Below are 26,907 nucleotides of genomic sequence, written 5' to 3'. Positions count from 1 at the left end.
AAAACACCCACGAGACTTATTTAAATGCTTGACCTAACATAATACTTTCATCTTTTTGGCTGCCATCCTTGCTGACAGAATTCCAATCTCTCCCGAATAGAATTTTTTTTTCCTTGAAATCACCCTGCCATATGAGAACACAGACTGGACTACTGGTTCATTCTGAGAACCATCTTAACCCCAGGCAGCACCTATATCTGCATCTATTTCTGGAATAAATTTAAGAAGAAATTCAAGAAAGAATTTTGAAATTTAGATATTCAAGAAATCCCATGGATAACCTTTGTGTTGAGGTCGAGGACCAACACCATCATTGTGGTCTATCCATCAGTTTTTAGTGAGCCACGAATTCATGCTTCATAATTGGTTTTCTTCAAAAATCACTTCTCATTGACCAGCACGATATTGGAGACTGGAAATACACAGATGAATGAGACAAGCCCTCTGACACTCGCAAAAGTAGTCTAAGGACGGACTTGAGAATGTGGACTTCTTGGTTGGAATCCTGTTTCTGCCATGTCCTAATCCTATGTGCTTGCAGGAGTGACTTTTCCCACCCTCCAATGTTTCTCCAGGTGTGAAGTAGTATAGTAGTAACATTACCTACCTACAGTTGGTAGGTAGGTTGGAAGTTACTGCATGTAAAGTACTTACCACAGTCCTGACTGAGCACAGCGTGTTCACTGCTCAATATTTTAGCTCTTAGTATTAAGTAGTTCACACTCTCATAAGGAAACAGATTGTATCATTCACACGAAATATAGTACAGTAAAGTCCTCTTATGGAGCTCTGAACAAAATGCTATAGGACTCTCGATGGGGCGGGGGGAGTCATGAAATCATTTACAATCAGTTTTATTGAGTTTTCTTTGCAGTGGTAATCATGGCTGACAGTCATGGAGTGGGGGCAGGTCTCAGAAAAAGTGACATCTAAGCTAGGCCTTGAAGATTGAATTCTCCAGTGGGAAGAAAGTAGAAGGGGTGTCCAGTGAGCTAGAGCATGAGTGGCTAGCATGAGCAGAGGCATAACAGTCTGCAAATGCATGGCGTGAGAACCAGTAAGTGGTGTGGGAAGAACACAGAAGCTGCTGCCAGAAGGTCAAGGCAGCACCAGAGTTCAACCACCATGGCGGCACCAGAGAGCAATGTGATCAAATCGATGTTTTACAGAAATAACTCAGCTACTTCCCGGAGGATCCAATACATAAAAGAGAGACTGAAAGCAGGGAGCCTGTTATGACACAGAAGCAGCAAAAATGAAGTGGTGAGGACAGAACTGAGAGGGACTTGAAGGGAGAGCAAAAACCACTTGGTGACTGACTAGATGTGGGGGGCAGAGGAGTGATTCAGGGATGACTTTGTATTCTAGCATGAAATAGGAGAAACAGGAAGAGAAGCAACGTTGGAGAGAAAGATAATGAGTTCAGTGCTATAAATATTAAGTTTGGGGTCTCTTGAGGAAGAATATCCCAGTGGGCAGTTGAGAGTAAAATTCCGGAGTGTAGGAAAGACCCATTCAGGAGGGTGGGGGGAAGGGCAAGTAGAGAAAGAGGAAGTGACACTTTAAAAAACAACTTATACCTATCTGCACAGCCTAGCTGGTTCTAGGAGACAGAACCTGAACTGGACAAAGACCTCTCCAGAATAACCCATCTACACCAGCAAACTGGTTCACTCACCGTACCTTAATATGCCATGTATATTCACGCCACACCTTCCTTTTCCACCATTTGTCACATACTGATTAAGCATTTCTTATGTGCCAACTATTAGTCTAGATTTTGGTGACATACAAGTAAAAATGTCAAACCCTGCCATCGGGGAGTTTATGTTATAATGCAGGAGATAGTAAGCAAGTAACCAAATAAATGGAAAATGTAATTTCAAGTAAATAAACACAATAAGGAAAAATAAAGAAGGTCAGAGGTTAGAAAGTTACCAAGGGGGAGAGAAAGAGGAATTCTTTGAAATCAAGTGGTTGCAGTCTGGGAAGTTATCTCTGATGATGGGACATTTTAAACAGAGACCTAGGGGCACCTAGAGGCTCAGTCATTAAGCATCTGTCATTGGCTTATGTCATGATCCCAGGGTCCTGGGATCGAGCCCCAGATCGGGCTCCCTGCTCGGCTGGAAGCCTGCTTCTCCTTCTCCCACTCCCTCTGGTTGTGTTCCCTCTCTTGTTGTGTCCTTCTCTGTCAAATAAATAAATAAAATCTTAAAGCAAAACAAAACAAAAAAACAGAGACCTAAAGTGATGGAGAAAGCCATGTGAGACTCTGGAGAAAGTGTGTTTCAGGCAGAGGGAAGAACAAGCACAGAGGTAGGAACCAGTTTAGTACGATTGAGAAACAGCAGGTAGCAGCTTGGCTAGAATAGACCAAAGAGTCACGGGGCATCTTGTGACATTTCTGGAACTATTCCCTGATTTGTTAACTAATGTGTGGTAAAGATTTTCACAGACTTGTATCCTGTCTTCCCAGCTCCATGCAAGTTTATTGACGAGTAAGTCTACGTTCAGACTCCGTACTCCCACAGCACCTAGAGCAATACCTTGCACATAGTAGGTGGGTTTTTTTCACTCATTTATCTATCATTATAAATAGTGGTAACTTCTAGACCTGCCTTGTCCCACTCTCAAACACTTCTGGACCTATTCCAGGAGCTGCAAAGCATCTGGCAAGTCATTGGTGGGCTACTTCTAAGTCTGTTGGGATCAGTAAGAAACTCAAGTGATGTCCAGAGCAACACAGATTGCCCAAACCAAGATTTACCCTTGCTGTTTGCAAAGCTGATGGTTTGACTTACGCTCTAATAGAGAAGACTTGAAATACGAATAAAATCTGCACATACTCAGAAAAGCTGTTGGCTTTGCCACAGTTCTATGCTTAAACATTATAATAATATTATTATTATCCCACAGGGGTGTCATGAGGATTAATGAGATATTTTCAAATTACTTTGAGCTACTCCACTGGGGGTACTAAATAAATGGTATGTGTTCCTCCTGAAGTACCATTTTTGACATTGATTTGTTGTGATGGGTTCTGCTGTCCAACAGGGCTGGAATTCGCCCACCAACTCATTTCTTATAAACAATAGACTAGCTGTCAGAAGGCAATGATTTTCAGTTAAAATAAATATGAATTGAAGTGAACTAGTCAGCAATCAGAAGCAAATGGGCTGCTGTTAGAAATCTAATATTTATTAAGCACTCACAGTGATCAACATAAGAGTTTCACAGTGTGATACAGTAGAGTAAACATTGGATTTGGAAATGGTCCAAGATTTTAGGCCCAGCTCTGCCACTAACCAGCTGTGTGGGCTTGAAAAAATTGCTAAACTTCTCTGGGCCTCAAATCTAAAGTGAAGGCTGTCCTAAGAAGCTCATAATCAGTCTTCCAGACAAGGCAAATATATGAAAGGAATGGAAAGAGTCATTTCTGAAGGAAAGATACTTCACAGGACCATCCATCACAGGACCATCCTCTGTTCTGCTCTTCCTTGCCATTGATTAATATTAATTCCAGTACTAATTCCTGCAAATGGAGAAATAAATCACTTTCTAGGTCAGTCACAGAAGTGCACGAAACATTTGGTCTTTAAAAATAGGGTCTTTGCCTTTCTATGCGCCAACCTTGTAGCCAGGCGACGGTCTTATTCTTAGCTTTAAATATATGAATGATGGGTTATATGAATATAATATATTCATAATAAATATATGGATGATGCTACCCTAATCATCAGCTCAAAAACAATGTTCAGTTTTGTGAGAGTGTTTTACATCGTTGTCTACTTTTTCCATCTGCAGTGCCTGGCACCGACCTAGAGGCGAAGTAAAAGATAAAAGGACATTAAAGAACGTAAGTGCTTGTTGTACCCACGAAAGGGCAAGGTGGAATAACCCAGTCAAGAGTAACGTACATACTGTGAACTGCTTCCTCTCACTCTATCCCAGGAATCCCAGTGGTTCCAGGTTCAGAAATGAGAAATGCCTGACGCTCCAGGGCAGATAGAAATGCAAAGATTCCCTTGTTGGGGAACTCAATTCGACAAACATACAGAGTTCCTACTACTTCTCAGGCACTTTGGTACTTTCCAGAATATAAACTGGGTAAGACCTGGACTCTGCCCTAGAAAGTCTTGGTTGCCAGTGCTGAGGGGAAAATGTGACCACAAATCGCAGTTACTTTGCCTGTTGAATTGTCAGCTAAAGGTGAGAAGGAAGTGGCCCAGACAACAGTTTCTCTTTTGTGAATGATTTGAATGATACAGTAGAAAATGCATTATAAAGTCTAGGGTAGGCTCTAAATTGGAGTTGCTAAAATGTCTAGACACAGAAATTGGGGTCAAAATGACCACAATTTGAAGAAACCGCTAAGAATCCAAGGGGATAATGTTATCTCTAGGCCCAGGTCAAGCAAGAGAGATACAAGTCGCCAGCAGAACGTTCTCTCGATTTCACAACTGGAACGTGGCAAACCTTACCACAAAGCCAGCTGTGGAACGTTCAGGGTCTGGGTGCCAGTCGCTCTCCAGTCCCTCCCACGACAGACTTGGGCTAAGATGTGCGTTTCCTTCTCCTGTTCCCACCGACGGGAAACCTCGCTCAGAATTCTGAAAAGACCAGGCTGCCCTCGCCCATCCCAACCAGAAACTCGGTCCTTGATTCTCCCTCCCCACCACCCCCGTCGCGCCCTGAATCTCCGCCACGAACGTTAGTGAGAACTGCTCGCTACAGAAGCAAAGTCCCTGAATGCCTCTCATGACCCATCTTCTTCAGACCCCGGGTGCCAAAGTCGTCGGAACCCATTACTGCGTTGGGCTTCTCTTGCGCACGGGAGCTGAAGTGCTCAGAGCTCTCCCGCCCCGGCGGTCGCCCAGCCTCAGGGAACTCCGGGTCCCTTCCCCAGGACGCCCACTCGGCCAGTCGCTCCCTCCTTCGAACAAGCTCCCTGACCAGAGCGCATCCCCATCCTCTCTCCTCGCCCGCCCCGGCCCCCGCTGAGACTTCCTCCCCGGGCTGGCCCGGGTGGCGCGTGCAGGCCGGGGGCGGCCGCCGCTCGCCGGGGGGCGGGGTGGCCCAGGCCCGGCCAGAAGCCCCGGGGCCGGGACGCAGCATCGCGGGCCGGGGTGGGGGGGGGGGAGGGGCTGACCAGCGGTGGCGGGGGTCCGGGTCCAGATTCCACGAGGGCCGTCTCGGCCGGGCGGGGGCTCGCGGGGGACCCCGAAGTGCAAAGTGAGGGCGCCTGGGCGGCCCAGAAGGGCGCGGCGGCGGAAGGAGGGGATCGGGGGGTCGGGAGGCGGGGGCCCGGGCCTCGCGGTCCCCGTGAGCCGCGGGGCGGCAGAGCCGGGCGCGCGCTCGCGCGGTGGGCGGGCATCCTGAGGGGCCGCGGAGGGGCGGCGGGCGCGCGCTCCGCGGGGGAGGGGCGGGGCAGCGCGGGGGCGGGCGAGGAGGCGTCCCTCCTGAGGAGCCCCGCCGACCGCGCCAGATCCGCTCCGAGCCTCGCGGCGGCCGCGGCGCCGGCGGCGGCGGCAGCAACAGGCTGCGGGCCGGGCTCGGGGAGGGGGGCGGAAGCGGCAGAGGGGCGGGGAGCGCGAGGAGGAGCGACGCGGTCCGCGCCGCCGCCTCTTCCCGCCGCATGGACGAGCACCTCAGCCTGCTGCGCTCGCCGCCGCCGCCCTCCGCCCGCCACCGCGCCCACCCTCCCCAGCGCCCCGCGAGCGGCGGCGGCGCCCACAACCTGGTGAACCCCGGTTTCGCCGAGCCCGCCGCAGGCCCAGCGCTGCCGCCCGACATGACGGTGGTGCCCGGGGACCACCTGCTGGAGCCGGAGGCGGCGGACGGCGGCGGGGGCCCGCCTCAGGGCGGCTGTGGCGGCGGCGGCGGCGGCGGCTGCGACCGCGACCGCTACGAGCCGCTGCCGCCCGCGCTGCCGGCCGCCGGGGAGCAGGACTGCTGCGGGGAGCGCGTGGTCATCAACATCTCCGGGCTGCGCTTCGAGACGCAGCTCAAGACCCTCTGCCAGTTCCCGGAGACGCTGCTGGGCGACCCCAAGCGGCGCATGAGGTACTTCGACCCGCTCCGCAACGAGTACTTCTTCGACCGCAACCGGCCCAGCTTCGACGCCATCCTCTACTACTACCAGTCGGGCGGCCGCATCCGCCGGCCGGTCAACGTGCCCATCGACATCTTCTCCGAGGAGATCCGCTTCTACCAGCTGGGCGAGGAGGCCATGGAGAAGTTCCGCGAGGACGAGGGTTTCCTGCGGGAGGAAGAGCGGCCGCTGCCCCGCCGCGACTTCCAGCGCCAGGTGTGGCTGCTCTTCGAGTACCCGGAGAGCTCCGGGCCGGCGCGGGGCATCGCCATCGTGTCCGTGCTCGTCATCCTCATCTCCATTGTCATCTTCTGCCTGGAGACGCTGCCCGAGTTCCGCGACGAGAAGGACTACCCCGCCGCGTCGTCGCAGGAGCAGTTCGAGGCGGCCAGCAACAGCACGTCGGGGGCCCCAGCCGGAGCCTCCAGCTTCTCGGATCCCTTCTTCGTAGTGGAAACCCTGTGCATCATCTGGTTCTCCTTTGAGCTGCTCGTGCGGTTCTTCGCTTGCCCTAGCAAAGCCACCTTCTCGCGAAATATCATGAACCTGATAGACATCGTGGCCATCATCCCTTATTTCATCACTCTGGGCACCGAGCTGGCCGAGCGACAGGGTAATGGACAGCAGGCCATGTCCCTGGCCATCCTGAGGGTCATCCGGCTGGTGCGGGTCTTCCGCATCTTCAAGCTCTCCCGGCACTCCAAGGGGCTGCAGATCCTGGGCCAGACGCTGAAGGCTTCCATGCGGGAGCTGGGGCTGCTCATCTTCTTCCTCTTCATTGGGGTCATCCTCTTCTCCAGCGCGGTCTACTTTGCTGAGGCAGACGACCCCACTTCTGGTTTTAGCAGTATCCCGGATGCCTTCTGGTGGGCAGTGGTAACCATGACAACCGTAGGTTATGGGGATATGCACCCGGTGACCATAGGGGGCAAGATTGTGGGGTCGCTCTGTGCCATCGCTGGTGTCTTGACCATTGCTTTGCCAGTCCCTGTGATTGTTTCCAACTTCAATTACTTCTACCACCGGGAGACAGAAGGGGAAGAGCAAGCTCAGTACATGCACGTGGGAAGTTGCCAGCACCTCTCCTCTTCGGCCGAGGAGCTCCGAAAAGCAAGGAGTAACTCGACTCTGAGTAAGTCGGAGTATATGGTGATTGAAGAGGGGGGCATGAACCATAGCGCGTTCCCCCAGACCCCTTTCAAAACGGGCAATTCCACGGCCACCTGCACCACGAACAATAATCCCAACTCCTGTGTCAACATCAAAAAGATATTTACTGATGTTTAATATATGCTACAAGTGACATGCTGTGCTCAGTATTGTGTGGAACGTGCCCCCTTGGTCTGTGTATGCCCTTGTTTTATACATTTCCAGACCATTCATCAAGGAAAGGACGTGAAGAAGTGGAAAGCACACTTCATTTTCCCTCTCCCTACTGCTTCATACTGAAACAGGTGTCAGTTTTGCAAGTGGGCTGCATTCTCTCAGCTCTCCATTTTTTTTCTCTCCCCCTTCTGTAATATCGCAAAGAACAAACTTACTGTAAACTTCATTTCTAGTACACACCCTCTTAAAAAAAAAAAGTACATCCTGGGAGGAAATGAAACTAAAGAACAGTTAGAATAACTGCCTAACCTCAGAATTGAAAAGACAGTTGTTTCTTTACTAAGTAAAGAAGGCACATACTTAAAGGATGCTTCTGTTTGCTGTACCCATTAACATTATTGACTATTTAGTTCAGTTGCCTTCGCTGTGGATACGTGTATGAGAAGTCTAATTAGAACAATGACTTGTAAACCCACTGTAAGTTTATTTGTTTTTTTTTTTTTTTACTGGAATTTCTATTCAGAACCCCTCCCAGAATTTTAAACATTTCTACCATTTTGAATAAAGGGAAATGCCCAAGGTGTCCTGATCTGACTAAATCAGTTGAACTCTTTGAGGCTTGTTAAGCATTTCGAAAGGGGGGCAGACAGGCAGATTCCTCTGAAGTTCTGTGTGTGTGTTCCTGGCAACATCTATCAAAGTGTAGAAACAGATGTTTTCAGTGCTGCTGAGAGAAACAAACAAACAGAATTCCTAATGCGTCTGCGAGATAAGCTTCTGCAGTATCACAAGAAGATTAAAGTGGCAGACACTCCTTCCAGCGGAAGTTACTAATTCGGACCTGACTGATGCAGTTCCCATAGCAACCCCTGTTTCCTGGGAAACCCGAAAAAGGTTGTCATGGCATCTCTTGCTCTCTAGCCCCACCCCCTAGCCCCTGCGGTTTCCACAGTAACCTTTCCAGATGGTTCTTCCTTACAGGATTTCATAAGGAAAACCACTGTTTGAATAAACCGCACAAATAAGGTTATGTCTGAGAAAATGAGGTGGTGAAATGAATCACAAAATGCATATTTTTTTTACTACAGAAAGTCACTGATATCATCTCATGACTGAATCGGGAAGGAAAATACCGCCTTTGGAATGTTAGAAATACACTCCAGTGAGGCATGATTTGAATTAAATGCCAAAAATTAGGCAATAACTTCAAAGGATACTGTTTTCTTCCTCCAAGAAGTTTCAAGCCAACCAGTGAAATTTAAAAGCAAATGTAAAAGTGTTCTGTACGTAGGCAAATGAAAGATTCAGTCCATGTACCTGAAACTTTTACTACAAGGAACCTTCAGACTTCCTCTTAAAAAAAGTTCCAGATCCCACAAACAGCACTTGAAAAGCTAAATAAACTTTAAAAATACGAAGGACGCCTGTTTTTTAACTGAGGGAATTGCAGACAATCAATAAAAAGGAGGGACGGGAAGTAACCACATCCTGGGAAAATTCCTGCAAGTTTCAGCCATATACCAGGGGTTGCCAGAAGACAAACAGAATCAGGTGAGCACTGTTTGGGGGTACTGAGAGCTCTAGCTCTCCCTCTTTGGACTCAGAACTAGGAAAATGCTGTTCTTGTCTAGATTGGCGATACTTGCAAAACCAATGGTTTTATATTAATTACATGCAGGTGCCTTTTAAAGATCACTTACAACATCTTTTCCTTTTGATTTCCATGTTGTTTACTGACCTTTAGTTTCTATTGTTTAATGACAAAAGGGTGGGTGTGTGGGGGGAGTCATTGCTCTTTAGAATAACCTTCACCAAAATGGAACTGAAAATGATTCCATTCCTTTTACTAACCCTCTTGGCTTCTGAACAACCTGTTTCCCCTTTAAGAAAAGAAAAAAAAAAAAGGATAAAAGGCAGAACCTACTGCTATTAGATTATTGGCCCAATTTTAATTTACATAATTACTAGTATGCAGTAGTACAGTCATTTTAAACAAAAATGGTTAAACTTACAAGGGTAATCCTGTTTTTTAATGAAATTATTTTATTTTATATACGTTATAGGTATTATACTATGTTTTTCACAGTTACACATTGTGCACAGCTGGTTTTTTTTTTTTTTTTTTTTTTTTTTTTTTTTTTTTTTTTTTAATAGGGTATAACTATTCGGTCCTAAAGGAAGTGAGAGTAACCCTAATTCTAAATCTCATAAAGTTTTTTCAGGTAATCAGAAGCCTACCTATTTTATTATTTGTGTAGTTAATACAGTTTAAAAGAATGTTGAAGACTTCTAGTGAGGGGAGAGGAAAGAAAAGACAAAAACGTAATAGAGGCAGGAGATCTGTATACCTGGTCATGGGGTCCCTGCTTTTATCTGTATGTGCATCAAAATAAGACTCCTTTATCTGTAGTCCTTTGCTACTTGTTTGAGTTACTTTTACCATTGATCTACCTTTTGATCAAATTCTTGGTATTCTTAATGACCATTCTTTTTGTAACCCATTTTGGTAGTAATATGTTAGACACACTATAGTAATAATGTTAAGAATAATTTTTATATATGTTCCTAAAAGATCTTGATGGGAAGATGAACAAAGTACAATGACACTTTTATTCACTTTTATTTAGAAGATATAGAAACCCTGCTTAGTTCTATAAGTAAATTATGGTTGTACCATAATTTTTAGAAATGTATGGTTATTAATAGTAATATGAAGAAGACCTTTTTTTTTTTTTTTTAATCCAGAGAAATACAGCTTTTTGAGTCATCACTTTGAGGTGGTATAATTGCCTCCTTTGCCAAATTATAAGCTCCGTAAAGGTTGTAGGTTCTGTATTTTGACAAATACAGACTTTGAACACTAGCGCCTAGCACATGTAGCACTTTGTATGTATTCAGTAATTCTTGATGAGTGAATGGCAATAATCTTACATTAATGTTATTTTCAGGTTTTTTAGCTCTGCAGTCATACTGCCAGGGTTTGAATCCAGACTCTTCTCCATGAGTAAATTACTTACCCTCTCTGTGCCTCAGTTTCCTTATTGGTACAATGAGAATAATAAATAGCATCTCATAGAGTTTTGGTGAATGTTGAATGTTGCTACAGGTATACTACTTAGAAAAAATACTTGCATGCTATGCAGCAGAGACTTTGCCAAGAGATTACATTATTATTGTGATCCTTACTTACAAGCATTGTGTAATTAACACGGAGCTTTGTGAATGATACAAAATACATAAGTAATCAGTGTCTTCCTATTTACTGTCTGTGTAACTGTAATAATTACCATGTAATTATCATGTCCTGGACACGTCTCAACTCTGCAAGGTAAGTGGTATTCACCTACTTCAGGAGGGTAATAGATAGTTTTGGTTAAGTGATTTCCCAGAGACTTCACAGCTAGCAAGAAACCCAGCTCTGATTAAAGCCAGGTCATTCTGGCCCCCAAACTCATGTTCCTTTAATTGCGTGACTTGAGATTGAAACAATAAATCTTATGCTTTAAGGTTTGACTTCAGCCCATGTTACTAAATAATGAATTCCTGTAGTGAATATATTTCTAGAAACCTACCTTAGGCAGTATATTGAGAATTAACCCTTTCTTAATCATCAGGGATTTTTTTTTTTTAAGATTTATTTATTCATTTATTTGACAGATCAAGATCACAAGCAGGCAGAGAGGCAGGCAGAGACAGAGGAGGAAGCAGGCTCCCCGCCGAGCAGAGAGCCCAATGTGGGGCTCGATCCCAGGACTCTGGGATCATGACCTGAGCCGAAGGCAGAGGTTTTTTAACCCACTGAGCCACCCAGGTGCCCCAATCATCAGGGATTTTTAACCATAGGGATTAAATATAAGGTATTTAAATTGAGCAAGAAATCAACTTTCCTACTAATAAAAGATTATTTTCCTATATGATTGATTTTTCTGCATTTAATATTATACCCAGAAAGCATAATCATAGTAGTGATACCTGCTAGGACAATAGATATTTTTCAGTTTTAAGATTAATTTCCTATTTTCATGTGTTTAATCTACAGTAGATGATAGTATTATGCAAATTGTTATTTTTCCATTTCTTTATACTTTGCTTAGGTTACCCAATAACCATGCCAGCAAATAGTGTAAATATTTTGACTCCCCCTTATTAAGAAAGGAGAAATTACTTAGAACAAAAGGATTGAAAGCAGAAGGAGATTGCCACCTCATTGAAATTTGCAACATTATTGCCTTACCCAGTCACTCCATGGATCTTGAAGAGCATCTGTGCTCAAAAACACATTAGAATATACTTCTGTCCTTTATAATGGCTGTAGCCCCTTCTCTAAGGTCCTAAATCATTCAGAAAACCAAAAATACATAGTGATTTGGGCTTACAGCAAAATGCAAAGGAGCCTAAGTTTACACATATCATTTAGCTTTGCTAAAACAAAGACTTCACTGTTGAGCTCAACTGTACATCTTGGATGTTGAAAGGTATACATAAGTCTGTGGGTACAAAAGATTCATGGGAGGAGATGTGACTGGTGCTGTGCATGTCTATCAAAACCCTGGGGAAAATGTATTTACCCTAGAGCTGGTGAATCCAGAGATAAAAATAATGTTGTTATTTATTTCTTTTATGATGCTTTAAACTGATATTATACCAAATTTTAATACCCACCAACTATGGTGACATAATCACAAACAGCTACTCATAAGAGTCAGCATTATATCAGTGATTTCTAAATTTTGAGACAAAATTTCTGGCATTGAAATTTTAAATGCAGAATATGAAGAAATTTAAAGTTACGGTTTGTTGACATAAAATTTGTTATTTACCTCTTTGGCATAAAACGTACTCAAGCAACTGCTCTGGTCAAAGTATATAAATTCAGTGTATCTAATACCAATAGTTTTTTCCTTTAAGAACCATAACTATAATTTAATGACTTCCATACATTTAAAATTTCAACATTTTCTCTAGCAGTTCCAAGTCCTTCCCACCTCTCAGCTGTAAATAGAAGTGATAACCCCTCCCACTAAGAAATGCAAAGAAGCACAAGTGCCCCCCTCCCCCCAATCTGAAGACTTATGGAAACACTGAGATAGAGGTGAAGAACAGAAGAATGGGGCAGAGGATATTTAGGGCTTGCGTTTTAGGGTGGGGCTTTTCCTTCTGTCTTTTATTTTACCTTTTAAATGAAAATAAGACTATTATTTCCATGCTACTAATTACCGTATTTTGTTTGGCAGTATTTTAATAGTCATTTGTTTTCTATAACTTGCAGGGAATGGTTGAAAACCTTTGAGAGAGGGCAGATCAGAGGAGGCAGGAGGAAGGGAGGGAAGCCATGCAGAGCCCAAACCCTGTGCTATCATGACTCAGCTCCTAAACTCCTGCCAGAAAATGGCCATTGCTAGAAAGTATATGATAATAATATTTTTATATGCTCACATTCACCTTGCAAATTTAATTTAAGTGATTCAGACAGGTTAGAAAGTTTTCAAATATTTGTCTTTGTTTTCAGTGATGCTGTAAACTAATTCTGTCTTTGGAATTATAAAGAAAACATTTTACGAAGAAACGTTTTTGTGGTTCTTCACCCCCCCCTTTTGTACTGAATGTGTTGCATTTCAAATTTTGCACCATTAACTATCAAATACATTAAAGAGGAGATCTGGAAAATCAGCTCCATCATTTTCTTGGAAGCCATTTTATTACTGTTGCAATCTAAATAGTGCAGAATAGGAGCTCTAGCCTGAAAAGTAATTCCTGGGATTCTGGTTGTTAGTAAGGTAGCATTAAATGAGCAAAAAATGATGTTTTCTTGTATCTGAAGAACATTAAGAATAAATTTGTGCATATAGGGTTCTGACTTTGCAGATACAGGGATCATTCCCCAGCCTGGTGCTAAAGAGTGGAGAGAATCTTTTTCTTTTCCAGTGAGCCCCAACATAACCCCCACCCCTTTCAGCAGAGCACAAAGGCTCTTAGAAATCTTTATTGAGATTCCCACTAACTTTTTAGGATGAAAACTAACATTGCACTTACATGTTATATGTCAATCATCATTTCTGTTTCACTGGTTTTTTGTTAAAGTTTATTTTAAACTCTTGTTCTTTATGGAAATTCTCTGAATCCTAAGATTCTTATTTTATACAGTTAAACATGCTCCTTAAATTAAAACATATGACTTAATTTGGAAGAGAAACCAATGAGGGTAATTTGTTACACATACACACACACAAATCCCTTACCTGTTATTTTCTATCCTAAGATATATTTACTTTCTGTCTACAGATCTAAACAGCCTAAAATTGGTGAATTTCCAAAGTATGGGTTTTCATTCATATGTGGTGCGTAGACATTTACAAAGCATTTTTATGTTTTCATAACCTTGCTTAAAATGCAGATTTATTGCCTAGTGATATCAATGTATTTATTAATGTGATAGATTTATAAAGTAGTAAATACATCCAATCTATCACTGAGCTTAGTCATTTCACCTCCTAAATATCCCTGAAAATAATCTACTTTTCAGCATCACTGCCATCACCACTTTAATCTATGCTACTGTCATCTCTATCCAAAATAGGTGTGAAAGTCTCTTCAAATGGCCTCGCTACATTTGCTGTGGCCGATTTGACCCATTCTCCACCTGATAGCCAAAAGCATCATTTTGAGACTCAAACCTAATTGCATCACCTGCCCCTACTTTAAATTCTTTTAAGGTCTTTACCTTGTTTTTTGGATAGAGACGCAAATGCTTAACACAGCCTTCATGGCCCTACATGGTCTGTCTAGGCCCTGATCTTCTAGTTAGGGGTTAAGCTACCCTTCACCCTTAATCTGTGGGGGATCCTTGTAGATGTTCCCCCTGTCAGCCCCCTCTTCACTTTGTTACCTTATACTTTACTTCAGTATTCCCTCCAGGATATCTCTCATGACTGGTTTTGTCAGTTCCCTGTTATGCTACATTTCATCAAATTTAAGGAGCCTTCCATTATAAGGAAAACTGTTATTCTATGTGCCACTGAAAAAAGAAAAGCTGCCCATTTTAAGGGATAGTACCAGGGATTTTAAGGTACATCCCAATTTCATAGATGCTTAAGTCTGAAAAAGTATTGAAAGACCCGCGGATCCCCTTACCCAAGAATCCAACACTGCCACTGGATGCAATCAGCAAGAGGTTCTTTATTGTTACGCAGGCGCCTGTGGGTGATCAGCAGCTCCTGCTAGCTGAGCACACCCGGATGGGGTGGTGCCGGTTTTTATAGACAGGTACAAACAAGTTTTGGGTGGGGCGCAACTGATTGGTTGACAGAACTTTTGAAAAAGGCATACATGGAGTTTGCTGATTGGCTTTGGGGACCCGCGCGCCCGAAGAGAGAGGCGGGAAGGGGGAACAAGCTGATTGGTTCTGAGGGCCCACGCGGGAGGAGAGAGGCAGGGAGGGGGAACAAAAAGGGGGAAGGTAGGAATGCCATCATGGCGTCTTCTATTATTTCTATAAGCCAAGCAGTTACAGAAGGGCAAAAGAGCAATTAATAAGCAATTAATAACCTAATTTATGCCTAAAAGCCAGCGGTTCACAGAAAAGCAAACAAGCGGTTAGTTATCCTATCTATCTTCTAGGGGAGGGGTCTTTCAGTATGTCTTAGAATGAACTGAATATAGTATGTGCTCTTGACATAGCTGTCATTTTATATTTGTTTGTGTTATATGATTAATGTCTGTCTCTTCTATGAGAATAGGGACTCTGTCACTCTTTGTTCATCCTTGAATGCCTTCCCATTTTCTCCTAAATCTGCTCCAAACAGACTTTCACCCTATCGCTTCACCAAGTGTGTACTTTTCAAGTTCATTGGTGACCTCCTATAGCTCACCCCAGTGGTCATTTCATTTGACCCATCAGAAGCATTTGGTGCTTTGAAATACTTCCTCCCCTCCTGGGAAGAAGTTCTTCATTTGACTTCAGGGCATGACACTCTGTATTTTCTTACTACCTCCCTGGCTCCTCCTTCTCAATGTCTTCTACTGGGTCTTTCTCATCTCCCCTGAGTCTTAATGTTTGAGAGCCCCATGGGCCACAGCTTAGTCCTTAGACCTCTTTTCCTTCTGCATTAGGTCTTATTCTCATAGCATTAGACTATCTATATGTAAATTTCTCTCCCCTACCTGGACTTCTCCCCTGAACTTCAGGTTGAATTTCCAACTACCTACTTGACATCTCTACTTAGATATCAGATGGGTATCTTGAGCTTAATATGTCTGAAACTGAGCTTCCCTCTCCTCTCCAACCCTTGCCACCAAACCTATGTCTCTTGCCCCTTTCCCGCTTTCTATCACTGTAACTTCAATTTTCTGGTTGCTCTAGCTAAAATCCTTGGAATTTTCCTAGATTCCTCTCTTTCTGTCATACCCCTTATCCAGGCTATTGTCAAATCCTGTTGGCTTCCCTCTCAAAGTGTTTCCAGTCTTAGTTCTGCAAACACCAGTTCTAAGCATTGTTATCTCTCACCTGGATTATTAGAGTACCCTCCTGACTGGTTCCACCAACTTCCATCCCTTCCCCTGCTTGAGTCTATTCTCAACATAACAGCCAGAGAAAACCCTTTAAAGCACTTGTCAGGTTATGTCACTTCTTCACAGCAAAACCCCTGTTTGGCACTCCATTTCACACAGGCTACACACTAAAGGCCTCACATGGCCTGCAAGGCCCTATCTACTCAACCTCACCTTACCCTTCTGACCTCCTTTCTGATTCCTCTCCCATGTGACTCTGTACAGCCGCAGTGCCAGCTTCCTTGCTTTTCCTCAAAGAGACGAAGCGTGCACTACCTCAGGGCTTTGCATGTGCTGTTCCACCTGCCTGGAATGCTCTAACATCTGCTACCTGCATGGCTCGCCCCATCACCTTCTTAGGTGTCACCATCTCACTGAAGCCTTCCCTCACTACTCTGTTTAAACAAGCAGCCCCCACAGCACTCCTTTATCCTGTCTCTGCTTTGTTTTCTCCTCTAACATGAGATATTTTCCTTACTTTGTTTATTGTCCACCTTCCCTTCCCTTCCATGAGAATAAAGAATTTTTGTCTATTCATTGCTATTGAATCCCTCAAGACCTGGAGTAAAGTTGGTGCTATATAACTCTTTATTCAGGGAAGGGATGAGAGGAAGGAAATTCCGATTTGGATGTTTTTAAACTATAAGCAAAGTTTTCTTGTCATGTATCTATGCTTCATTCTATCGCTGTGAGGCTTATACTCATCATCATTGTTGTTATGGGTAAAATAACCTGGTTCGCTGGAGAAGGTTTCCATTTGGTAAAACATGCTGCAGCAGGTTTTCCCCCACAAAGTGCTATCCAATTATGGGGGTGGAATTCCTTAACATAAATAATTTTTAAATAACATTATATATCACTCCTAATCACCATGGCTACCTGCAGTTGGAATGCTTCACAGAAACTGTTTCCTACCTAGCAGCTAATAAGCACTATTTGTAAATGATACTCAATATATACTTGTTGACTGATTGGCTTACATAGTACAGTAAAATTCAGAACAAATAAGTGATATCTCTGGGAATTTACCTAACTAGCAGACATTCTAAGGAAATTTGCTATAAGTAAAGTCTTGGTTTTAGTTAATGGTAAGTCCTAAAATATCCATGGGGTTTTCATTACTATGGACACTAATTGAATAAGGCATTAGATATTTCATCGGTGAATCACCTTCAAGAATTATATCGCTATAGATACGGCCTTACCCAATAAAATGATTTCATTCACAAACTAACTTAATTTTTCAAAAGACTTTATTTATTTGAGAGAGAGATAGAGAGCACAAGCAGGGTGGAAGGGCAGAGGAAGAGGGAGAAGCAGGCTCCCTGCTGAGCAGGGAACCCAAAGCAGGGCTCAATCCCAGGACACTGAGATAATGACCTGAGCTGAAGGCAGCTACTTAACCAACTGAGCCACCCAGGCACCCCTAAAATAACTTAATTTTTTATGTAATCATCAAGATATATGGGAAGATCACAGAAAATGGTAATTTTTTTAAAGTGACTTTTTCATGTATTAAAGAAGAGGGGGACATTGAACCCACAAGCAGTAAGAGCAGATTCTCACAGTGACTTTTATAATGGTAAAACTTAGGTCACTTCTAAATAAAATAGGTGAGGGGCACCTATGTTGGTAGAGGGAACATATGTTGGTATATATTGGTATAGGGAAGTTTCCAGAAGCTTTGCAAAACTGACATGTGTAGTATGGGAACTACTGAGACTAAACTGAAGTATTGATATAAAAGAAGACTGCAGGGCGCCTGGGTGGCTCAGTGGGTTAAGCCGCTGCCTTCGGCTCAGGTCATGATCTCAGGGTCCTGGGATCGAGTCCCACATCGGGCTCTCTGCTCGGCAGGGAGCCTGCTTCCTTCTCTCTCTCTCTGCCTGCCTCTCAGTGTACTTGTAATTTCTCTCTGTCAAATAAATAAATAAAATCTTTAAAAAAAAAAAAAAAGAAGAAGACTGCAGATACTGCTGTGATTTTAGGTAATATCATAATAGATGCACTTTAGGTAATATCGTAACAGTGCAGCAGAAAATGCAGGTACTCCACATATGAACAGAAAGGAACCTTTTCTACACCCCTTCTGAATTTTCTCCTTTCTCTGGGTTTCTCAGGCACAACAGACCAGACCTTGACTGGGTGTTACTTCTGTACATCTAAGTGGAACAATTTCCTTATGAAACATGCCACCAAATGTAAAAAAAAAAAAAAAAAAACAAAAAAAAACGGAAGCATGTGCTTGAGATTACATATGTTAACCAACAGAAGTTAGAAACTCTTTTTGCCTTCCATCACTTTATACAGTTAAGCCCAATTAGGACAGAGATCATTTCTCTTCTGAGGACACGTTGTCAGGACTATTTAAAGGAATGTCACAAAACAGAGAACTGAAATTAATAATTTTCATTTCTTATTTTTTCATGTTTTTTTTCTGATTTGGAATGAAGAATTATTACATTGTGTATTTTTGTTATTTAACCCAATATGGGTTTTACTGGATTTTCTGTTATAAACTGGAGTATTCAAGGTATTAGAAATTATAACAGGCAGCCTCATATGCCATTACATTTTATATTAACCTCATGTATGACTATAGGACAAAAAAACTTCAGTTATTCACCAATAGATTAACTCTATAAGAAATTATAATAAAAAGCATGTTAAACAAGAGAGACTCTATGCTGGATTTCAAAATGTAGTGGATAACTAAAAACCACAGACAGAATAATATCTCCATGTAAAAACTGTGTTTGAATTGCCTTATACCTATATTCTAAAAATCATTTACCTGCAACATTTTAACTTATATCAAAAGATCAGTTTATTCTATCAGACTGTAATATGAATTAAGGATATTTATTATTAATAGATCTAAATACTGCTCAAAGTAGCAGTGATTACAACTAAAGCTCATTTTTCCATGACTTTCTAGATTTTTGACAAAGCTCCTATCTTAGCATATTACCAACTTTAATTACTGAGTGAATTTAAACTTTTTTTGGGGGAGTTGCCAAGAGTATATAATTTCCAAGAGGCCAATCAGGAAAGTGTACATAATTGAATGAGAAATTTTTCTAGTCCTTTGGCTAATGCATTACCATTTTGTTGGCAGAAATGATAGAGGTTGTTGGTATGCAGCCAACTCTAAGTTGTTTAATAGATGTCGAAGTACAGGCACATCAAAACAAAGTTCCCATAAAACTCCATGTTGTGGAATGATTGTAACCCCTTCCATCACCAAATATGAAGCTAAGTAAGCTGGGTGTCTGTACCTCTTTTGTTTAGGCCTTGGTGGAGGTGCCACTTACTTCTTCACAAGCTTCATAATTACAGAAATTTGACCGTTCTTGTGCTCTTTTCTTGCTTCATATGTTAGAAAATTTATTTGGTCAAATATCTTCAATTATAGGTCTCACCATTTTCTATTACACTTCCCCCTCTGTTTTTGTAGAGTTGACTTCCGTACTTAAGTCAGTGTCCGTTCTTCTAAGCCCTTCAGCTCTTTCCTAACCACTAATATAAACATGATTACCATTCAAATGTCACTTTGATTTCTTGTTTTGTTAAACTGCAGCTCCTTCCACACCCACAGTCCATTAAGATGCTGAGCTCTACCACACTTATTTAATAGTCCCAAGAGCCTTGAGGCAGGGACTGACACACGAGGTTTAAAAAAAGGCTCAGCTTCTTATAGAAGGATGTAATAGTAGCAAGAGAAGGACAGCTTAATAAAACCATCTCAAGATAACCAAAGCTACAGCAGCTAGGCACTTAGGAAATGAAATGGGTGCCAGATCATTCATGTTACTTGTAATTTCTAGTAATCAGTAGTCATTACTAGCTACTCAACCACTGTAACCTGGAACTGAGTTTAGCATTTTCTATTTGTGTATTTAGAAGTCTCCTTTCTACTACTGTTAGTAAATCTCTAGAATACATGAATCTGATTTTTACATATCCCCTTATTCACTCAGTGGATATTTACTGAGTACTTGCTATGTGTCAGGCACGGTGCACAGTGACAGGAATGTATTCGTTCATTCAATGTACAGATTGTCTACTCTGTCCAGCCACCATTTTAGACTCTAGACATAGTAGTGAACAAGATAGTCATAGTTGGCAGAGGAAAGCACCAAGCCTTGAACTTTTATTTCTTGGTTCTCCACAGACCCTGGTTGAGCAGTTACTGTCTTAATTTGTGATTTCTTGAAGTGGTGCATAACTATGCAGAGTTTATATTTTAAAAGACCAACTGATTGAATGTTATTTGTGTAATGACAAGATAAAGTACAGGCATGATGACTAGAACACAGTTTTCACCATATTCATTTTGAGACTGTTTCTCCCTCTCTCTCAATCTCTATCTCTCTTTGCCTCTCTCCTTCCCTCCCCCCCACCCCGTGCCCCACCCACCACACCTTCCCTCTCCACTTCTCCATAACACTTATCTGAGCATAGGATTTCTGTTCACTTTAAGAGTTCTCATCTTAGGTCACCACAGTGGGATGTACTGCCAGGAAAGAAACCAATCCTTGGAAATAACATTGAGAAAATTAACACACATATTTATCTAAAAGACAATACGCACTCAGAATGTTTCGAATGGTTCTAAAGGTGAAGATAAAATTTTATGTTCAAAAGGCAAACATTGCTTTGGACTACATCTGGAAGTGGGTATTAATAAGGACAAAAAGTTCATACTTTAAGCATACTCAGAAACTTTTTCTAATTTATAAAACTAAGCTTTGATATGTGGTTGATAAGCTCAGAAAGTTAAATTGGTTGAACTTTCAGGGTACCAGTAAAAAAAAAACAACAACAACAAAAAAACCAACCCAAAGTTATGAAAAGTATAGTGACTAGAATATTTTATATTGACATGAAGTCTACAATTTTTTAAAATGCTAAATATATAGTAAATCACTGTGCTTTGCCCAACAGATACCTGAGGAGTCCCACATAGAGAACTGTAGAGCTGCACTGGCCAGTAGGATTCTCATTTTTAGATTGCCTCCATCAAGAATGCAGTGTTGCTGATGAGCGGTGTGATCTGTCTGCCCGCACATGTTTTGTTTTAGCTGACATTAAACCTGTCTCTGATAAATGCTTTATATATAAAGGAAACAGCTCTAAAGCTCGAGGATTCTCTTCAACTTGTATGCAGTATTAAAGATAGTGATAAAGAGATAAAGAAGAACATCAAAAAATATGAAGGGATCATTTCAGCCCTTTGACATCTTGATGAAATCAGATCACTCAAAAACTAATCAGTACTGCCGATAGAGAAAACCTAAATGTCTGTTTGTAACAAGCCAACTAGTACTGTTTTCCTCTTTTAGTTAATCACTGGACTGTGTTGAATCCTGAGATACAGCAATGTTATCTTCTGTGTTCTGGGTGATGTGAAACCTTATTTGTGAAGGTGTGTTTTGTACCAAAGGCTCTCCTACATAGATTGGCCCATTTTACGTGTAAATAAGTGAAGTCTACACTGTGCCCAGATGAATGGTATTAAACAGACTGGCCTAAAAGAAATGTGCCTTGCTTGATTAAACATCCTTTTATTTTTTGATTCAAAATGATAGATTTGCAATTAGTCTCATAGGTAACTTTCAGCTTGAACATAAATTTAAAGATACATTAGTACTTATATGTTTAAGTTATCTATTTTAACTGAAATTTTAATATTTAGTTATAGTTTTCAGCAGTTCATGTATAATATACTCATTCAAGTTAGTTTTCATGTGATGTTTGGTGTGGTGAGACAAAGCACATTCTTAAAGATAGAATATTTCATCTAATGTTTATAGAATTTCCTTCAGATTATATCTGTAAAAGGTTTCTTGACTCATTTTCTATTTTTGTATTTTATTCCTTTAGAAATGGAACTTTTTCAATAAAAAAAGCAAAGTTTTAGTTGGAAAAGAGATTTAGGAGGTCATGAAGATGATTTCCCATTTGGGGATATTTCACTTCTGTGCCATTATTAATGTATTTACTGTGACATTTCAGCAGAATGGTAGCTATTTGTATATTATTTAATAAGCCTTATGGAAGTCAAACTGTGAACATTTGGTATACTGAAGATTTTTTTTCATTTTCATATTTTATTTTTGAAACATACCTAAACAAATGCATAAATAACCAATTTCCTGTTATTCAAGTGCATAACGATGCTAAATTATAATAAGAGGGCTTGTAGAATTTCCATTACTATTGAAGTATTCCAGTAGCAAAGCCAAGATTATAACACTTTCTGATGCCATGTAGAAGGAAATACAGTGATGAATTACATTGTTAATACATAAGAATAGGTAACTGAAACAGTCTTATAGCTATTAGCAGCAACAGATGGGTAGGAGATATAATCCAGGTAACTTTCTTTGAGGCAATGTCTACAATGAATACTGTAAAATCTGCTGGTATTTTTTCAGTGGTCAAAATTTTGAGACCAGATCTCTCTATTAAAAAGTGAAGTAAAAGAGTGGTAAGTATCTCAGATTTGAGCTATGTGAACCTCCCATCTGGGTGATTTGTGATTCAAGTGAAAACAGAGCCAAAGCCACCACCATGTTTTTGTTCTGTGTTAGCCCACATATGAGAGACACTGGCCCAGGGAATTGTCAATCCATTCTAGCCACCTAATACTCATAACTGATGATCCCAGACTGGTCAACAGTAAAGTAATTCACATCAGCTATTGGCATGATTGAAACAAACCAATTAACTGTCCTATAGAGGTCTTTGACATTCAGATGTTTCAGTAAGGATCAGTAGGCATTACAAATATAGACATTAGTACCACCTTCAGGAAACACCAATGACACAACTTTAAGCATTATGTATACTTTATATCATGTCTGCATTATTATTATTATTATTACAGGCCACAGTTTCAAACAAAGACAAAGCCTGGACTTTGCAATAAAAGCACAGAATGGCACCATATGAGTAGACTGTCATATCCAATATGGTTCACCTGAATGTGTGGCAAAAATATAGCATTGGTCTAGATATCATGAGACCAGAGTACTTACCCACTTTCTACCTGTGGGATGCTAGATAAGTCACTCACCTTTGCTAGGCTACAGTTTCCTGAATTGCAAGGTGGGTGTGCTGGGTTAAATAATCCCCAAAGCCCTTTTTCAGCCTCCAAATCCTCATTTATATACATTTGAAAAGGCTTTGAAGAATACTTAAAGTACTCAGATTTTCTTATGTATCTCAGAAGGAAAGACTACATTGAAATAAGATTTAAACCTTGAAAGTGTCATAAATACACCATTCTTCAAATTGAGTGTGAGAAGAGGAAATAGGATTTTTTTTTTTCCTCCTCCGAGAATTGTCACTGGCCTCTAATGGGATCATGAAAAAGTAGAAAGACCACTCTGCAGAATGGAAACAGATTAATGAAATTGCTGGAAAGGAGGGGAGATTATTTGTTGAATTTAATTAGATGTCAATGTGATTTGAAATTGTATATGAAATACTAAAAACAGTGCCAGAGCTTTACTACACACTCAACATTATAACCCCAGAGCAGAAGCATGGGGAAAGGTTAGAGGGATGGGAATGTTTATCTTATGATTGATTTTTTTTTTTTTTTTTTTTTTTTTTTTTTTTTGCACAAGAGGCAGTTTGGTAGAGTTTAAGCAGGTGCCTGTGCCTTAGTGCTCACTCTGCTGATAACTCAGGTGTCCTAGGGAAAGTACCTTTGACATCTGTGACCCCCAGTTTCTTTATCTGTACAATGAAGACTTTAGTAATTTGTCTGTTTTTCTACATCTTTGAAAATTCTGTAACATTTTCAGAATGTCCTGATGCACATATACGTGGACATGTTGCTCCTCTCCTGGCACTAAGATGCCACAGATCTCTGCTCACATGACCGAACAGACTGCAAATCCAGCTGTTCCTATTTCTAATGGACCCTCAGCAAGACATTAAAAAAAAAGTAACTTTTAATTTTGACCGTGGCTTACCTATTATGACTTACCATTTCATTTTTGAATGTTGAGTTAATTGAAACAAAATTTCTGTTCTAGTGAAACTTCTGTTTAAATTTTTGTAGCTTAATAAACACTTAGCAAACCAGAATTAAGTATATTAGGCTTGCCAATGAACTGTAGCCGATTGCAAGGTGCATTTTTGTCTCATTAAGAAGGTAATGCTGTTTTAGTCCCAGAATCAATGGCTATAATTTGAAATAACATTCACAAGAATTTGTAAATTTTCATGAATACAAAAGAGGCCTGATAGAGCCATATTGTAATTAATTTTGCTCAGGAGTGAGAAACAAAATTCAGGGATAACCCAAACACTTCTGTTTGGCTTTTGTGGACAGTTGGGAAAAGAACGGTTATAGCTTTTGTACAACATAGATAAGAGATAACTATACCCATTGAAAAACAAGAGTATATTCTGGTTGCTGGTTTTATGGTAGAAAGAGATAAGGATAGAAAGAGGCTAAAATATGGACACTAGGGAAATTGTTAAAATGTTAGTCCATTTGAGTAATACAGAAATATTTTGTCATAATGAGATTATTTGTCCAGAGGTTTTAGTCTTATATCCTTCCATTCAGAAAAGGGGGCAGTTTTTAAAGGCCTCTATCATAATAGGAAATGTATATTTTAACTAGCCGAGCAATTCATTAAAACATTTAATCTGATGATTTTTGGTTTTGTGAATTCAGTTTAGGTGTAATTGAGTCTCTTATATATTCGTGTTAGTGATAATTGTGAAAAGTAGTTTTATCTATTTTTTTAAAGTTGTTGAAATTTGCTCAATGGTGATTCTAGCAAATTGTGTTAATATTGTATCTTGCAACAGTTTGTGAACTGACCATACAGAAACAAACCACAGTAGTATCTCTTCCAGTAAATTGTATCCATGATGTGATCTCTTAATACTGGGTTTGGGGTGGGAAGGTTAAGTATTTAGTTTATTTAAAACTAATTGTCAAAGTGTTTTTCCTGTATGCCATAAAATTGTATGATTATAAACCAAATAGTAATATACTCTTCTTTTTTTTCAGTATAGGCCATTTTTGGAACTACCCCATGATATGGTATAATTTCAGTTATAAGTTCCTACAAGGGAAAGCAAACAGTGTATGTAGTATCTCTATGTCATATGTTAATGTAATAATAACAGTAGTACGTTTTTGAAATCTTAGATAGTAATTATGGAGATATCCAAATACAGTTTTTTTCATAGTGGTGTCTTACATTTGTTTATTATGTCAGACTTTGTAAAGATCCTCCATATCTTATTTAATCTTTAAATATGCATATAAAGTGGTAATACGATCTGAAGTTTAAACAACAGATAGAAAGATCAAGTGACTTGCCCAAGATCATATGGCCAACAAATGGCTCCAAATCTCATTTTTTTTACCCTGTTCTCCTTCTGTCATATTCTTTTGCCCCCATAACTGCCATATCTTTAAAACTTTAATTTAAATCTATTCTAAATGATATGTTGGGAAATTTCAGATTTGGAGGACAAGGTATTTTTTGCTCTTGTAAGCCCTTCTTAGATACTTCCAGAAGACAGGGTGAGAGCCAAACATTTTCCATCTAGAACATATTAAGTCCGCACACCCTGACCACAGACACCAAAGCCATGTGATATCAAATGCTAGACTGAAAAGTTATCTTCATCACCTACCCTAATGACGGAACAGTTGAAAGAAGCAATAACCCAAGAAACAGCAGACATTCTGATTCAGGGAAAACATACTATCAGACCGACCAGTGGCTCCGACTCTCAGCTTGTTGTTAACCATCCCATGTGTTCTGTAATGAGCAGAGGACAGGTGCGGGGGAGCGGGCAGAAAAACTGTCCTCATTTTAAATAAACTCCTTATTTCTTAAAACTATTAAAAAAATTGGTTATCAAATATTAGATAACTGTATTAGTACCATTTAGCCACAGTTCAAATATGCGGTAAAGTTCATCCACATATTTAAAAATTAGGTAATTTCCCAAATAAAATTAAAATATGACTGCTCAGTTTGAATGTGGAGAAGGTTCATGTGTTAAGTCGTGACAGAATACCACACTTTAATTCTTTTTTTCAAACAACAGAGAGGCACTGTTACTGCTTTCCCTTGTAAATCAACAGTCTGTGATACGTTCTGTACCCTTACTAATTAGCAATGCAGTGTTACTGTGCATAATTAAGTGGAGCATATGCTATATGATGTCGGAATTTACAATTTTCTCACCTTAAATTTAGTTCTTTTTATCAAACAGCTAAGTCAAACAAGTATTATTTTGTATGGAATGAAATAATAGTCATTCTCAAATAATGGCATAATAAATAATGGAATTCTGAATAAAATGTAAAATCAAACACTTTTTTCTATATTCTTTCGATATTGAATTATGTTAGTTTATCACTTATTAATGTAAAGCTTAAGTAAGTTCTTATGCCGTGTTCTCTAATGTTCTTGTCATAATAAATTTGAGCCTTCTGTTAAGTAAATACAGTAAATATCTGTGAGTTGATTATGTGATATTTTTATCTGATCCATTTAAAAAACTTGTCATTGGCTTTAAAGTGTTTTCATTGCAAATATTATGTGCAGAATTCAATAAAATAAAAAAAATCCCATCACTCATATGAATTAGTCCCAAACTCTTTCTTTTCTCTCTCTGTCTGCCTATCCGCCTTTTCCCGTTTTACTTTTGCAAAAGAGGAAACATGAAAATGGGGACTATTGTCAGTAGAGTAACCATCACCAATTTCTGCGAACTGTTCTATGTCTTCCCACGTGAGTCTTGGGAGGACTTCTGGGCATTACACCTACCGAGTCTTGGGGATGCCAACATTGCCTGGGTTTCTTCCCTTGCTCCCTATCATATACATTGATGCGGGCCCAGAGGAATCTCACGGAAGAAAAAAAGTATTTGTAATAAGCCTGTAC

At 40.7% G+C, this 26,907-nt stretch overlaps 1 protein-coding gene across 2 annotated transcripts; it reads left to right on the top strand.

Annotated features, from left to right (window-relative positions):
- The first annotated feature begins 5,538 nt into the window (after positions 1-5,538).
- On the top strand, positions 5,539-26,603 carry KCNA3 (potassium voltage-gated channel subfamily A member 3). 2 transcript variants are annotated; one of them, XM_059135895.1, is made up of 3 exons: positions 5,539-8,971; positions 9,575-9,642; positions 20,915-26,603. In XM_059135895.1, the coding sequence occupies exon 1, from the start codon at positions 5,639-5,641 to the stop codon at positions 7,379-7,381; it is 1,743 nt and encodes a 580-aa protein (XP_058991878.1). In that variant the 5' UTR covers positions 5,539-5,638; the 3' UTR covers positions 7,382-8,971; positions 9,575-9,642; positions 20,915-26,603. The 2 variants fall into 2 exon arrangements, with proteins under 2 accessions (XP_058991878.1, XP_058991877.1); XM_059135894.1 differs by lacking the exon at positions 9,575-9,642.
- The last annotated feature ends 304 nt before the right edge of the window (positions 26,604-26,907 follow it).

Source organism: Mustela lutreola, chromosome 10, assembly GCF_030435805.1.
Source record: "Mustela lutreola isolate mMusLut2 chromosome 10, mMusLut2.pri, whole genome shotgun sequence".
In the NCBI taxonomy this organism is placed as follows: Eukaryota; Metazoa; Chordata; class Mammalia; order Carnivora; family Mustelidae; genus Mustela; species Mustela lutreola.
The sequence above is the reverse complement of the archived record's forward strand: the minus strand, read 5'-3'. Positions and strand labels throughout refer to the sequence as shown.

Coding starts and splice junctions, on each gene's coding strand:
- KCNA3 (XM_059135894.1), top strand. CDS start 5,639: ATGGACGAGCACCTCAGCCTGCTGCGCTCGCCGCCGCCGCCCTCCGCC.